At 37.4% G+C, this 17,139-nt stretch overlaps 1 protein-coding gene across 1 annotated transcript; it reads right to left on the bottom strand.

The window, feature by feature from the left end:
• Positions 1-393: 393 nt before the first annotated feature.
• Positions 394-12,753, bottom strand: LOC101735420 (inhibin beta A chain-like). The gene is given in 5 exon segments (NM_001309635.1): positions 394-552; positions 1,176-1,451; positions 2,291-2,509; positions 3,115-3,221; positions 12,429-12,753. Coding segments are annotated over 5 exon segments (1,086 nt in total).
• Between the last annotated feature and the right edge of the window lie 4,386 nt (positions 12,754-17,139).

Genomic DNA, 17,139 nt, shown 5'->3' with positions numbered 1-17,139 from the left:
TTAAAATCATCACTGATAGCCTAAATTAATAATTAATCTATATAAATGCATTTTACAATTAAAAACTAAAGCAATAATAAAGGCTAATCTAAATTTTATTAAACACTGGATGCCATATCACAATTACGCTTAAATAAATTAAATCTAATATTTCATTTAACGAATGTCTCGAAACAACTTAAATTGGATTAATAAACGTATCCGACTTGAGAGGGAATAAAAAATATTGTAAAAGACCGTTTTTTTTTGCTATAATAAATTGGCAATTTCAATGAATTTCAGACTAACAAGTTCAATTAATTAAATGATGGTTCATTTGATGACTCGGCAAGCAACCGGTAGAAAGTGTTTGTTAAAAATTAAATCTTAGGTAAGTAGTCTTAAAACTCATTTTCACATGCAACCACACGATTCGACCACCATATTAGGCAGGGTCTTTTGCGTTACTGTATTCGTCGAGTCTATGTAAAGTAGCTGTAAGGAGCTGAAGGTCGTCGGGGCACAGCAAGGCTTGAACTCCGCCACTCGTTCCGACACAGTGTAGAAGTATTTCTGTTAAAGAAAATCCAGCGATCAGTGGATATTTGAGGAGTTTTATTTCTGTGTTTATTGGCTGACCAGATCCGCACTACCCTCGACACCACAGTTCACGATGCTCTACACTAGGCGGCAGATAGAGACAAGTCGTCGTGGCCTTTGGGATAAGACGTCCGGTGCATTCGTATCTATGCAACGGTGTTCGAATCCCGCCGGCGGGTACCAATTTTTCTAATGAAATACGTACTTAGCAAATGTTCACGATTGACTTCCACGGTGAAGGAATAACATCGTGTAATAAAAATCAAACCCGCAAAATTATAATTTGCGTAATCACTGGTGGTAGGACCTCTTGGGAGTCCACACGGGTAGGTACCACAACCCTGCCTATTTCTGCCGTGAAGAAGTAATGCGTTTTGGTTTGAAGGGTGGGGCAGCCGTTGTAACTATACTGAGACCTTAGAATTTATATCTCCAGGTGGGTGGTGCATTTACGTTGTAGATATCTATGGGCTCCATTAACCACTTAAAATCAGGTGGGCTGTGAGCTCGTTCACCCATCGAAGCATTAAAAAAAAAAAAGCTTCATCAGATTTTCACGAACGAAGATAACTGGCTGATTGGATCTAGCAACTCACCCTGATGATGTCGTGATGGTAGCTCTTGGAAGTTGTGACCGCAGATATAGGGGCGCAGCTTCCTTTGCAGAAATACGCGTGGTATCCAGCCGGTCTGATGATCCAGTAATCCCAGCCCAGGTCCTTGAAGCTGATGTATAGGGGCTCGCGACAACACTCGTTGGTGTTAGGATCACACTCCAAGGCTCTCCCTCGACGACGCTTGCCCGCGTATTTGGTATACAGCACAAGAAAAGGACGATGCTTCTCATGGAAGGAGAGCGGAGCGCGACGTAGCTGTTAGAACGTAATTAACAATCAAAAACCACAATCATTATACGGCCATCATTCAAACAATAAATAATAGTTTAAAAAAACTAACAAAGTACGCTTTTACAGAAAATCCAATTAACAAATAGAAAATATATTTTTTATAAATTTTAATTAAAAATAGTGTAAGAAAAAATGATTTTGTTATAAAAAAAGCGTGGGGTGCTTTTCAGGATATTATCAAAATTACCCTTCTACTCATATTTGTTCATAAAATATTTATAACTACAGATACCATGCACCCGACGCTTTTTTTTACAATATAATCATTTTTTCTTACTCTATTTTTAATTCAAATTTATTAAATTTTATTTTCTATTTTTAAGTTGAATTTTCTACAAAAGCGTATTTTGTTAGTTTTTTTAAACTATTATTTATTTTCCATTTTTAGTTGAGTTTCAATTTTTTCAATTTTTTTATTTATTGAATTGTCATAGGTCCTTAATAAGTATACCAATTTTGGAGTTAATCCGACGTCCGGGGTCAAAATCATGTTCAAAGATTCCGTTACAAACATACATACGTCTGAAGCTAATAAAAGCGTATTAAAAACTAGCGACCCGCCCTCGCTTCGCTTCGGAAACTTTAATTTATTATTGATTTCTCCACTATTTAATGGATGTTATTATACATATAAATCTTCCTCTTCAATCACTCTATCTATTTAAAAAAACCGCTTCAAAATCCGTTGCGTAGTTTTAAAGATTTAAGCATACATAGGGATATAGGGACAGAGAAAGCGACTTTATTTTATACTATGTAGTGATTGATCAATCTTGTCCGATCGAAACATTAATGATATTCACCTGACAAGTCCTGCACGCGACGTGTAATGTGTGCAATCTTTGGCGTCCTTCTAGCCAAACTCTGACCGCCCAGGCGAGTTCTACTCTCACCCAGCCTTCGCCCACATCAGTCTCCTTAATGGCTATCGGCTTAGTCTTCTTGAACTGCTGCTGGCTGTCCCAGTGAGCGGCTTCCGATATCACAAACGTCTGATTATATTCGTCAAAGGGATCCCGCTCCTAAAACGAAACAAATATATGAGAACCAAATTGTATAGTGGTGTCTACTGGATTAGTAACTACAGTTAGCTGGAAGGACACATGCTACCCATACTTGTCTTTTTTTTATTGCTTAGATGGGTGGACGAGCTCACAGCCCACCTGGTGTTAAGTGGTTACTACAGCTCATAGACATCTACGACGTATCTCTGGTATTGTCTGTCCATAAACTATGGCTACCGTATAATAACCAACTTTTTTTTTTAGTGCCTTTGTAGGCAGACGAGCATACGGCCCACCTGATGGTAAGTGGTGATCGTCCCTCATGGACGTCAGTAATGCCAGGGGCAGAGCCAAGCCGCTACCTACCATTAAGTAATAATAACTATAAATACCAGTAACTAATAAATAAAAAATAAAAAAAGTACTCTCCGCAAGCCTCTTTCATCATATAACGAGTATGCTGAACTTAATTACAGATTAGGTAGTGGTTCATTTACGTTGTAGATGTCTGTGGGCTCCAGTAACCACTTAACACCAGGTGGGCTGTGAGCTCGTCCATTCACCTAAGCAATAAAAAATAAATAAATAAAAAGATGATTAAGCTTTTGTCCAAGCCTCCTTACCTTATAAAACCAAAGTTCAACCACAGATACTTCTTCAGGTTCCACGTCCGGAGGTAACTCAAACTGCAAACACTTGAATGGGTACCGGCCTGACGTTAAGCATTCTCCTGGAACAACAATAGAATACAAAGGAGACGGAAAATCATGGGCCAAAAATGTAATAACTTGGAATGTAGTCTAAAAAATTTGTCATATTTTTCTATTTAAGAATATAAAAAATCACCTCAATCCTCTTTCTGGGACCGGAGAAAAATGAGAAAGTTAGTTTTTGTCGGTATAACGGTGTGATCGATTTAATTAATCGATTACAGGATTATAAAAAGAAAAACATTGCACTAGGTAATTAATACAAAGTAATTAAATGAGCGATTTATACTTGTTGTATACAAGTGCGGTATACGCCGGGTTTAATTGCGATTATATACATAAATGAAGAAAAGTATATTATTACTTAACAAAGTAATATGATTATCTATTTCAAATCGATTAAAATCGATTGTATTTTTGATGACAGCTTTGACAGTAAGCTGACATGACGTTTGTTCATAGATTATACAATTATTTTTTGGCGCTTGTTGGTTTTTTCTGCTCTACTCATTTTGTATCTTCGACGCATTTTGAGTATGTATCTATCGGGCTGTTTTTATATTTTCAACGATCACTGCTTTATTATTACGGATTCCAACTCTGACAGCCTTGTACGACAATTGCTTCTACACTGGACACCGAAGATCGCTCACACGTTTGACTTAAAATTGTTGCATTGGATACTATTGAAATTATGGATCGCTGTGTGAATTGTGGGATAGCAATTTCATATTCCATACCTGATATATATCATTGATATTCATTCATAATATGACATTTAAAAGAGTATCCAATGGATATAATAAACATTTACTTATGCTTAAATAAGTTATTATTCAGCTCTTTTAAAGAGATTGTAACATAACCTAACTTTTACTAAATCTTTATTAACTCGGCTCTCAGATTGAGAAAACTTTTATAATTTTCAGCAAGGTACTGATAAATCTGAATCTATTAATTCATATTAGTTTTATCACGTTACATTCGGGCCCAAAAATGTATGTAATCGTTTCAGTCTCCTTTATACCAAAATCAAGATATCTAAGTATAACTTTTTCAAAATGAATATTAAAAATTCAACAAAATCCACTCAATTCAAAACTAAATGATTCTCGATGCTACAGAAGATTCCTTAGAAACCGACCGTAAAACTTGGGTAGTAAGATTGTTTAATTCTTTAAAAACATTAAACAGAGAGAGCAAAAGTTACACTATTACCGCCAGAACAGGAAAAAACAACATTTTCTACGAACCAAAAGTAACACTAACCAATAAAGTTGCTTTTTTTCTCAGTTGTAGCGCTTAAAGTTTCATCAAACAGTACTTAAAGTCTAGCATGAGATATAATAATATAAAAAGATTTAAAAAAAAATTGAATTACGTGAAAACGTTTTTTTTTTTCAAAAATGCATTAAAATTCACGCGCTAAATGGTACTAGTACCGCAGTCATAAAAAAAACATTTTTCCGAATGCTAACAGTCTTTTTGTCAACGTGCGTATTGCGTACAAAGTGAGGGAGGGACGGGACACACACAAAAAAAAAACATACTGTTCCAACTGCATACAAAATTTAAGTTAACTTTTACATTATCGAGAACGTTAAGAAATTCGCACTAAGCACACGTAACGTCAAGCACGAAAGTCTATCGAATTCGTAATATAAATATCATAATATCACAACAAACAGAACTGATGTTGTATTTATTTAAATCCCGGATGGACCTGGACTTTGTTACGAAAATGTCAATGTTTTGCATACATACACACTTACATACACATTTACACACAGCGTATTCTCGTACTATACGTGTTTGACCCATTCGTAATTAGAGCAAGGATCGACCCCGACAAGATAACGTCTCACGAGGTGTTTGTTATCTTTTCACACGCCGCTCTTAAATATAAGTACGTCTTAAATTCAATATACGTAAAACACCTATCATTATTTTTATGTTTGCATCACACCAAAACCGAAGATTATTTATTATTTGTAATTTAAAAAAAACGTATTTATAGAAATTTGAATTTAATATACGTCTTAAATTCAATATTCGTAAAACAACTATAATTTTTATGTTTGCGTCAAACCAAAATCGAAGTTTATTTATTAATATCGACCCGCCCTCGCTTCGCTTCGGAAACTGTAATTTATTATTGATTTCTCCACTATTTAATGGATGTTATTATATATATAAACCTTCATCTTCAATCACTCTATCTATTAAAAAAAACCGCATCAAAATCCGTTGCGTAGTTTTAAATATTTAAGCATACATAGGGATATAGGGGCAAAGAAAGCGACTTTGTTTTATACTATGTAGTGATTTGTAATTAAAAAAAAAACGTATTTATGAAAATACTATGTATTCATTTAAAATGTTTACGGAAATAGATTTAGCTATGTTATTATATATCCGTTTCCAATTTGCATTCTAGTAAGGCTTTTTTTGTTTTGTTTATTCAAGTAAAAGCAACTAGGCAGATTATTACGAGACTATTTTCACTATTTATTGCTTAATCGGTAAATGAACGAGGTGACGCCCCAGTTGGTGTTATGTGAACTTATAAAAACACAACGGGAACAACGCCACCGTTCTTGAGACATGAGGTCTTTATCATTTAGTTGATGCTTAAACATCATAACATTCGATTGTATCTAGAGTTTTTCGAAAACTTCTAAATAACTTAAACCACTTACACGTACACAGCTTAGATAATTGACTATTAACACTGAGTTTCTCGCCGGAAGCTCTTGTTAGTGGGTCGCGTTTCCGATCCAGTGGTAGATTCAGCGAAGAACTGCCCTTGCTAGAGCTAGTGTTAGAAAAATCTTCAGACTAGTATAACCCTTCGCAGTTACTAGGATAGGTAGGAAAAGAAAGAGAAAAAGTCTATTAGATCTATACGATGATTGCACATCAAGTTCAGAAACAGTTTTCTTTATACATTGAACTAAAACAGCTCTTATAGCCAAAACACACTAACGTGTTATTACATTGGATATAATAACTACCATTTGTAAGGTTACATTATCTTTTATTTATTAAATATCAGCATTGGCGCCCTAAATCCACGACATAGCGGTTCCGTGTGAGAAGAAAGGGTAGTTAATTATTTATTAACAGCTGACTCACCCGTTTCAAACTATGTTCAACGCAATTATATCTTATCGCAAGCTGCTTGTGTTATGTCATTAATTGATGACGATAGTGTCAAGCTGATTCCGTTTTGCACGCGAGACTAGACGCATCGATATCCCTGTCATAATATTCGATTTGGTCGCTCGAAGCGTATTAAATAATCACAGAGATCTTTATAGAGACTAGAGGTCCAGCAGTAGTCGAAATTCGACTATAATTAATTGGAATTGTAAGTCTGTACATTATTATGATTGTATTTTATACTTCTATAATCACAAATTTCGCCAAGACTACAATATGAAAAATATTAACAAAGACAAACACTAATTAATCTCAATTTGACCACAGACGTCAAGAACGAAAGTTTGACAATAAATAGTATGCATGCGTGTGTGCGTCAAACACATGGTATGTAGTGTGTGTAATGTTTTCTTTATTGATTTAATGTATCTTTTGTGCATTATTTAAAAAAAAAATAAGCATTGTGCACTTCTTCTCTACATTCTCTATAAGTTTGGAAAATTTCATACTCCTCCGTCCGCGCAATTTTCGTAAAAAGGGATACAAAGTTTTTGCTTCACGTATTAATATATAGATATCTATGTTTGTAATAGGTTGGGCGATAAACAAAAATATACCTATGGATTGCTTAGTAGATCATTTAATATCTTTTTTACTGGTGGTAGGACCTCTTGTGAGTCCGCGCGAGTAGGTACCACCATACTGCCTATTTCTGCCGTGAAGCAGTAATGCGTTTCGGTTTGAAGGGTGGGACAGCCGTTGTAAGTATACTGAGATCTTAGAATTTTATATCTCAAGGTGGGTGGCGCATTTACGGTTTAGATGTCTATGGGCTCCAGTAACCACTTAACATCAGGTAGCCTGTGAGCTTGTCCACCCATCTAAGCAATAAAATAAAAAAGGTGGAATAGCTACTAGAGAATCGGTAGGGAATAAAAAAAATGTCTTCACAGCCCACCGAAAACGCGACATGCGTACAAATATAAAATCCACAAATAAATAATAATTGTTACAGGTATAGATTGACAATCAATAATTTTTCAATTACGATCCGATTCAATTTTTCAATTATATCCGAAACGAAATTTCATTTTTAATAAAACAATCTCATGATTTTTAACTTAAATTTAAATTTATCAAGTAGATTTGTAATCGCTCGAAGAAAAAATTATCACTACATTTCCTTGTTTTCGTGAACCCTGACCGTGTGGGAAGTGATACTGATTTTTTTTTTTACAATAAACGGACATTGTTTTATAAACAATAATTTTCTTATAATTAGATCGAATGTTTCTTGTCGTGTCTTATCAAATTACACGATTTTATTATATTATTCTTGTAGATTCGTATTTTATGCCTTTCTTAAAGAGAACGATAATGATAATGATGGGCAAAAGAGACGTGCTGGGCGAAGAAAGAAGTCATGGCTTCGGAATATCCGGGAGTGGACCGATATTGCCTCCGTCGAACAGCTGTTCCGGCTGGCTGCTGATAGAAATGAATACAGGAAGCTAACGGCCAAACTTCAAGATTGAAGAGGCACTGGAAGAAGAAGAAGAAAGAGAACGAAGAAAAAAGTTTTTTTTTATTGCTTACATGTGTGGACGAGCTCACAGCCGACCTGGTGTTAAGTAGTTACTGGAGCCCATAGACATCTACAACGTAAATGCGCCACACACCTTGAGATATAAGTTCTAAGGTCTCAGTATAGTTACAACGGCTGCCCCACCCTGTTTTTTATCGGCTACTAACACTTCAAGAGACTTAGAAAAATAACAATAGACACAATAACGTGCGCCAGCTTGGTAACTCTTCTTTAGGGTTTTGAGGACTGGCAAGGAGGACACCGAATAGCTGGGTATAAATCACACAATTAATTTGATTTCGAATATGATTCGGCTAAACTGATTGTTACCGTCATCACGCCACAACCCACCATCGAAACTCAAATACGAATTAATAAGGCAGAGAAGGCAAGCTCTAGCACAAAGTGCATCTTCCTCCGTCGCCTCAAGACCACGGAACGCTGGTTACATAATCGCCATTGACGAGGAAAATCGAACAACCGCTTTCTATTTCTGGAAGCTGTTTTATCGTTTTGACAACGCGCAAAGCGATATAGCATAGAGTAGTCGTGGCGTCCGGTGCATTCGTGGATAACGATGCATCGGTGTTCGAATCCCGCAGGCGGGTACCAATTTTTATTTATTGAAATACGTACTCAACAAATGTTCACGATTGACTTCCACGGTGAAGGAATAACATCGTGTAATAAACCCGCAAAATTATAATTTGCGTAATCACTGGTGGTAGCACCTCTTGGGAGCCGCATGGGTAGGTACCACCACCCTGCCTATTTCTGCCGTGAAGCAGTAATGCGTTTCGGTTTGAAGGGTGGTGCAGCCGTTGTAACTATATTGAGACCTTAGAACTTATATCTCAAGGTGGGTGGCGCATTTACGTTGTAGATGTCTATGGGCTCCAGTAACCACTTAACACCAGGTGGACTGTGAGCTGGTCCACCCATGTAAGCAATAAAATAAAATCCCTCCTCCTGCCCCTGGTACGGCAGCAACACGTCGTGTGGAGAGACATGAGCCCTCTATTTCATCCTTCCAGTATATTTGATTATAGTTTTACAAAACAAATGATTGCGCGCTGTTTACAACAACAAAAAATGTAACGTAGAAAGTTCAATGGATTAATTATGTATCTGTTTTGACATTAGCTTGTTTATTATTTTGTAGCATATAAGACCTATCGGCTATCATTGAGGAATTCCAGGACGTCGACCCGGGGGCCTGGGGGGGCGGGGTCTCGCCAGAATTCTGGCCCCCTAAGTGGAAACACCCGATAGGGTCGCCTCCGTATACTAGTTTGGGAACGAATAGCCTGCTCTACTCGCGGCTTCCATGAGTGTAGCCCCGGATACGCGGGGTGAGTACTAGTTGACAGTTCTGCTTAGGCGGGCTTTGGATAGCTCATCGATCGAGAGGCCCTCTGATGATTGTCCTTAGCCTTCCTGGGGATTCGTTATCTGATGTCTAAGGGCTGTGGTAAACTTAACATTAAACGGGCCAAGAGCTTTCCCGCACTTCTAACGCGGTACTTTTTTTTTTCCCTACCTAACGCGGTACGTTAAGCTTATTTTTCAAAGCTAACGATAGTTTTTTTTAGTAACTAGCAATGGACGACGTACAAAACGATAATTATTTTAACACACTCACTATCGATGTCTAAGTTTAATTAATATACGAAAATTAAAAATTTTTAGCTTACGAAACAGGAAGTCGAATATAAACAAACAAAAAAAACATAAATTACACGATATATATGCTAAATAAGAAAAGAATGACTTTGCTATACCTTAAACGAAAACTCATCACTAAATTCTTTAACCCAATTAATTCTCAGCAGACAGACAAGTTCTCGGTTAAATTAATGTGATGAATATGGCCGTTTTCCAAATACAGCCCAAGAGCGCATTATGCGGCATAATGTTCAACCAAGCTTCAGCATAATTCGGCATTGTGCGTCACTGAGTCGCATTATGCTCTGTAATTGGAAAACTACCATTAAGTAATGGTTAATTACAGAGCATAGTGACGCACAATGCCGAATTATGCTGAAGCTTGGTTGAGCATTATGCCGCATAATGCGCTCTTGTGCTGTATTTGGAAAACGGCCTTTGATCATATGGGCTCTAAATAGCTCTCAGTCCTCAAAAGAATATCGGCGAAGGAAAAGAGGTATTTGTTAACAATTATAAGGACATTATAATTATTATCGATAAGCAGCGGTTTGTTTGTGCCCCTTGCATTGTTGATGTCCATTAACGGTCGCCACTTACCATCAAATGGACTGTATTTGTATATCATTACCGGCAAAGTAGGAGAAAAGAGGCCAAAGGACATAGTCCTACGCGCTGGTCCAATCAAATTAAGACAACATTGGACTTCAGCATCAATGTCGCTATCCACTGCGCAAAGGGCAGGAATAAATGGAGGAACATAGTCCGTACTAAGGTACTCCGTAAAGGTCAGGACCCTCAGGGTTGAAGAACACGATACAAGGAGGAGTATATAGTGCTTGATATTAAACTCTTTCTTTTTTTAATAAGGCGAAAGAATGTTACTGGTGGTAGGACGTCTTGTGAGTCCGCGCGGGTAGGTACCACCACCCTGCCTACTTCTGCCGTGATGCAGTAATTCATTTCGGTTTTAAGGGTAGGGCAGCCGTTGTAACTATACTGAGACCTTAGAACTCATATCTCAAGGTGGGTGGCGCATTTATGTCATAGATTTCTATGGCTCCAGTAACCACTTAACTCCAGGTAAGCTCGTCCACCGATCTAAGCAATAAAAAAAAAAAAAAAAATTTAGACATTGTAAAAACACATAACGCCCGGTTTGTAGGAACTGTTTGTTGTACGAATTGTTTGCTAAGTCAGCGACCTATGCGGAAACCTACACAGGTCCTGATATAGTTGAATTGGTCCGACTGCATTTATGAAGATATAAAATAAAAAAATTCTAAAATTCAAAAAAAAAACCACTTTTTTTTTTATTGCTTAGATGAGTGGACGAGCTCACAGCCCACCTGGTGTTAAGTGGTTACTGGAGCCCATAGACATCTATAAAGTAAATGCGCCACCCATCTTGAGATATAAGTTCTATGGTCTCAAGTATAGTTACAACGGCTGCCCTACCCTTCAAACCGAAACGCATTACTGCTTCACGGCAGAAATAGGCAGGGCGGTGGTACCTACCCGCGCGAACTCACAATAGGTCCTACCATAAGTAGTAGGTCCAAGAGAGGTCCTACCATCAAACAGTTCCTACAAACCGGGCGTAATGTGTTTTTACAATGTCTAAATTGTTCACATTCTTTCGCCTTATTAAAAAAGAAAGAATTTAATATCAAGCACTCCTTGACTCGTGTTCTCCAGTCCTGAGGGTCCTGACTTTTACGGAGCACTTTTGTTCGGGCTACAAGAGGTCCTACCACCAGTAAAATACGCATGTGTATCGCTAAATAATGGTAGGTAATGGAGCGCTTCGGTAAAAACTAAGCCAAGCGATAAATTTGCATGCGCACTCATAATAAATAAAAATTCACTGTATTACCGTGCTACGCGACACGCGGTTATAGTATGATGCGTTCATTTACACCCGAGTCCAAAGTTCAAATCTCGGCATCTCACGAGCGCATGCTCTTACTGTGGTGAGCAGTCCGAGAACTTTATCAATTTCTTATTATTGTTTTTTTTTTTTCTCATAACAAACTTGAGACAATTAAACTGATAATGATTTCACTTTTAAAACAGTTTCACCCGGATCTATTGTAGCTAGCTTATTTGAAATATTGTATTTAGGTTGATATGGGAACCATTTTCGATCTTTATAGGATATTTATTTGAATGATTTATTCATAAATTAGATTATTAAATTAGCTTTGTATTCTCACAATAAATAATTACGGTAAACTGTGTAAGAAATAAGACAGAAACGAATGCCCAAATTCTTAGAAACACACATATGTGGTAAATAATATTTATGTGCACATACACATTTCTAGTTACAAAAAAATCATAACTCAATTGTAAAAAGCAAGTTATCTGAAAAGCAGCGAAACTAAAATGAGTTTTGTTCCCGCAACAAAAAAAAAAAAAATGTTCGCTGTTCAAAGATAAGACAATAACGTTACATCCATTCAATAAGTGTAATCAGAATACGCTGGTCAAATTATAATTAGCAAATTGACTTGTAAATAAATACGGAATTTGTTGGACTTTTTTCTCTTTCGAACTAAAGTAACGATTTGTCGTATGAAAGCAGTGGATGAGCGTCGTATAATATTAGTTGTTTCACGACAAAACAAAACGGGTTCCCAGGCTCAACTGGATGACATCCGCTAAGAACGATGCTATTACCACGTACATTGGCCGTGCAAAAAACAACGCAGCTTTATTTTTGGTAACATTACCGTTTATCGTAATGGCATTCAATGACACTTCATCCTTCGTTTTCAGATACGACATAGATTAATAGAACCCCGGGACTTACCCTCGACAGGGAAGATGATCTTTTGTTCGGTTCTGCCATAATAGTCGTCAAACTCGGGGGGCTTATCAGTGCCTTCACTGAGGGTCTGTCCTTGCGCCACCGGCATCGGTAAGCTATTGACGGGCAGCGCGACAGCCGGCTTCTTGGTCATGCGGAGCTTCTTCAATATCTGCTGCTTGACGAACTCGATCCGCGCCTCCGTCAGCTGGGTGACACTGAGGTCCGCGTTGGCACAATTGGCGCAGCTGCCCAGCATCTCGCCATCCAAACTTAAAAAATTACCGACTAGAATGAACACTAACGCGCTTGTGCTCCACGCGATCATGGTAAGTTTCTTCGGCGGAGGCAGTTGAAGTAGCTAAGAAGATCGAGCCGCATACGGGCGATCGGCTAGTGTCCCAGCTAGCGACTGATGCGCGCAGATATGCTCTACTCCTTATATTGGAGCGAGCGGGATCCCTGAAGCTTCCACCGTCCGGTGAATGATAGTGGACGATGATCTACGCGATACCCTTCGCCGAGGAATTTACACTTTATCGTTTTTTTTTTTTTAAACAAAAATTAAACTCGATAATTTAATGTCGATTTTCCGTAACATCTAAATATACAGTCTTCATTAAAACTACTTATGTGATTTAATGTCACGTATATTTCATCATCTTCCATCTTAGAATGTTTTATGTTTTTTTTTAGTTAATACGAAAGCATTGAGAGTCGTATTTAAATACAATTTTATTATTTTTACTTTTCTTATTTTAAGTTCGTTTCATATTATAATATAATATCATAATTGAGCTGTGTCCAAAAAAATGAAAAACTCAATAATCATTATTATGCTATTTAAACGGCAAAGTTCACATTCCGTTGACAAGGACTACTATTGGCTATGACACTCCATAACTTTCATGAGAGATGTTTTTTTTTAAAACTATACAACCTCTTTTTAACGTAAACCTACATTGAAGAATATTTTACCACAAACACATTTAAAAAAACTCTCTATGTTTTATTCACCTTATTTTTTGAAATGTTTTATGGAACAAAATCGTGGTTGTGTTTCGAAAATAAACAAAACAACCTAATAGTACATTATATGGCTCGACGTACATTTTAACCCCAAATGACGTCACCTTTATGTTTTAATTTTGATTTTTTTAAACACTCATTCTACTTTGGTCACTTTGAAGTCTTTGAACTATACAGTCAAAACAAAAACAAAAAATTGGATTTTTTTTTCTTTATTGCATATATGGGTGGACGGGCTCACAACTTACCCGGTGTTAAGTGGTTACCATAGACATTTACAGCGTAAATGCCGCCACCCACCTTGAGATATAAATTCTAGGGTCTCAGTATAGTTACAACGGCTGCCTCACCCTTCAAACCGAAACGCATTACCGCTTCACGGCTGAAATAGGCAGGGTGGTACCTATCCGTGTGGACTCACAAGAGGTCCTACCGCCAATAAAAAATCTGTGGGACTTTTCCTTTAAACACCTTCGTATTGCTTTGGTATCAGTAATACGTAGTGCAAGACTGGCGGCATGATCCACGTAATGATCTCCCAAGAGCTCCGGTCACAACTTAATAGCAGGCGAGCCGTGAACTTATTCTTGGGTACAACCAATAAAAAAAAATAAAAAAAGTTCACTATGTTTTCTGTTATTATTTTTCAGCCAACATGCGTTTTCTCCTTATATAGGTACCGTTAGTAATTGCCACGTGTCCAATGGCCCCTCTTTCAAGCTATTAATAACACACGCCGCTCTTAACGAATATTTGAAGAATTGCTAAAATGACTGCGTATGCTACATTTACCAAACAACATTCTCATTTTTTTTATTACCTCATTCTTTTTTATTTGGAGGCGACTTTTTTTATTTTTTTTTATTACTTAGATGTGTGGACGAGCTCACGGCCCACCTGGTGTTAAGTGGTTACTAGAGCCCATAGACATCTACAACGTCAATGCGCCACACATCTTGAGATATAGTTCTAAGGTCTCAGTATAGTCACAACGGCTGCCCCACCCTTCAAACCGAAACGCATTACTGCTTCACGGCAGAAATAGGCGGGGCGGTGGTACCTACCCGTGCGGACTCACAAGAAGGTCCTACCACCAGTAATTACGCTAATTATCATTTTACGGGTTTGATTTTTATTGCATGATGTTATTCCTTCACCGTGGAAGTCAATCGTGAACATTTGTTAAGTACGTATTTCATTAGAAAAATTGGTACCCGCCTGCGGGATTCGAACACCGGTGCATCGCTCAATACGAATGCACTGGACGTCTTATCCTTTTAGGCCACGACAACTTTACTACTTTACAACTTATATACTATACTACTTACTACTTTACTATATTTCTCTTAAATTACTTAAAATGATTGTACGCTGTAAGCTCACCTGTTGGAACATGAGTAGCTGTGCACGCAATCATAAGGTACAAAGTTCGAATTTCAGAATGCGTTTGGCGCGTGCTCCGCATTCTCTATTGAGAATATTAGCTGATTTTTTAAAATAAAACTAGTGTTTTCTTTTTAATGCGCTTTTATTAGCTTCAGCATTTATTAGCATCATATATATGTTAGTATGTTAGTATGTAACGGAATCTTTGAACATGATTTTGACCCCCTTCAAAACGTCGGATTAACTAGAAATTTGGTATACGCATTAAGTTCGATGACAATTCAATATTTAAACAAAATTTAAAAAATTGAAATTCAACCAAAAAATGAAAAATAAATAATAGTTTAAAAAAACTAACAAAATACGCCTTTATAGAAAATCCAACTAAAAAATAGAAAATAAATTTTAATAAATTTGAATTAAAAATAGTATAAGAAAAAATGATTTTATTGTAAAAAAAAAAGCGTGGGTGCATGGTATTGCATCCTGAAAAACACTACTTCTATACTTCTACTACTTCTATAAAAGTGTACATATCTTTTTTGTTTTTTTTTAAACTATTATTTATTTTTGGAATAATGGCCGTATTGTGGTTTTTGATTGTTAATTACGTTCTAACAGCTACGTCGCGCACCTCTCTCCTTCCACGAGAAGCATCGTCCTTTTCTTGTGCTGTACACCAAATACGCGGGCAAGCGTCGTCGAGGAAGAGCCTTGGAGTGTGATCCTAACACCAACGAGTGTTGTCGCGAGCCCCTATACATCAGCTTCAAGGACCTGAGCTGGGATTACTGGATCATCAGACCGGCTGGATTTAAACTATTATTTATTTGTTGTTCGGAACTGATGAACTGTTGTTTCTTCTGTGCGTGTGTTTGTCACTGAACTCCTCCTAAACAGCTGGACCGATTTGAATGATTTTTTTTTGTATGCGTTTGGGTGGCGCCCTGGATGGTTTAGATTCACAAATCAGCCCGGCAGATAGCGCTGCAGTCCGTATCTAGGTTATTTATCTATACTACAACTAAACGACTGGATCGACTTGAATTAATCTTTTCTGGACAACGTGTGTCGGGTCCACTAGTATAAATACAGTTTTGTTTTTCATGGCTCAGTTAGATGATCTCTCTCTAATACCAAAGGTTTCTTCAACAACTCTTGTTTGTTTCTTCTTTTTAATTCTAACGATCTAATAATCTTCCTGACAGTAAGTGGCTGCCGATGGTAACGGTCATTACTAATGCAAGGGTCATTGTCAAACTGCTTTCTAAGTTCTAAGGAGACACTGTAGAGGGAACTTTATTTCAGTGAGAACTTTTTTCATGGCGCGTGGAAAAATCATCTCTGACTATCTATTTTTCCTGTGAATTCTCCTCTCTAATATTCTCACATATTGCAAATAATTTCGTAAAAGAACAATGTATCTATTTTTTAATATCAAATGGTAGTAGAAGCGTCTATGTCTATAGAAGATTGTGATGCGCTGTTTAGAAGATAATAACTTACCGAGTCTTTTTGTCTGTATGTACAAATTTATGTGTATCTATTAATTCGAGAATCTAATACAACTACCATCAACATTTTAATTAAACTATCTCTGCTTAAAGCTTAGTAACAATTATAAAAAAATAATATTAAACTGTTTATCTCACCGTGATGAGAGTCGGAAAATCTGAATTAGGTATGGACCACGTAGTAAGACAAAGTTTACAGTAATATAATTTAATAAATTTGTTTCCTCTTCAAATGTCATCTATCTCAGGTCGTCCGGAGCTGAACTATGAAAAAATTACACACATTTAGCACGCCATTTGATCAGCCTCGTCACGCGAATATAAACAGCAATATACCTATCATAATTCGTTAGTTACATTGTACACAAAGAACGCAGTTAATTAATTCATTCCGATAGAGGCACCCGTCACGTGCGGACGTGCTCATCGTCCACTCGATCGCCCGGTCTTTGTTCGCCCGGCTTTTGTTAGCCCGGCCATTGTTCGCGCGGCCTGTGTTCGTGATACATCTGCCGACCAAGTGTGTTTCCTGGAAGCTTTTATTTTAGTTATTTTTGTGTTCGTGGAACATTTGCCGACAAAGTGGTTTCCTGCAAGTATTTATTTGTTTTGTTTCTTTTCGTAATTTCTGTTTTGTTGTGCTTTTTCTTTGTCCTGTAGTAATCGCGCCGCATTGCCACCTGTGTTCAATAGAACCGCTCAGGTCCGAGAAGTTGGGGCCTCGCCGCAAGGCGAGTGTTTTCAAGACCCGGGGCCGCCCCACCTGGGTACTCAGCGATCATGGA

The sequence above is a fragment of the Bombyx mori genome, chromosome 27 (assembly GCF_030269925.1).
Source record: "Bombyx mori chromosome 27, ASM3026992v2".
NCBI lineage: Eukaryota > Metazoa > Arthropoda > Insecta > Lepidoptera > Bombycidae > Bombyx > Bombyx mori.
The sequence above is the reverse complement of the archived record's forward strand: the minus strand, read 5'-3'. Positions and strand labels throughout refer to the sequence as shown.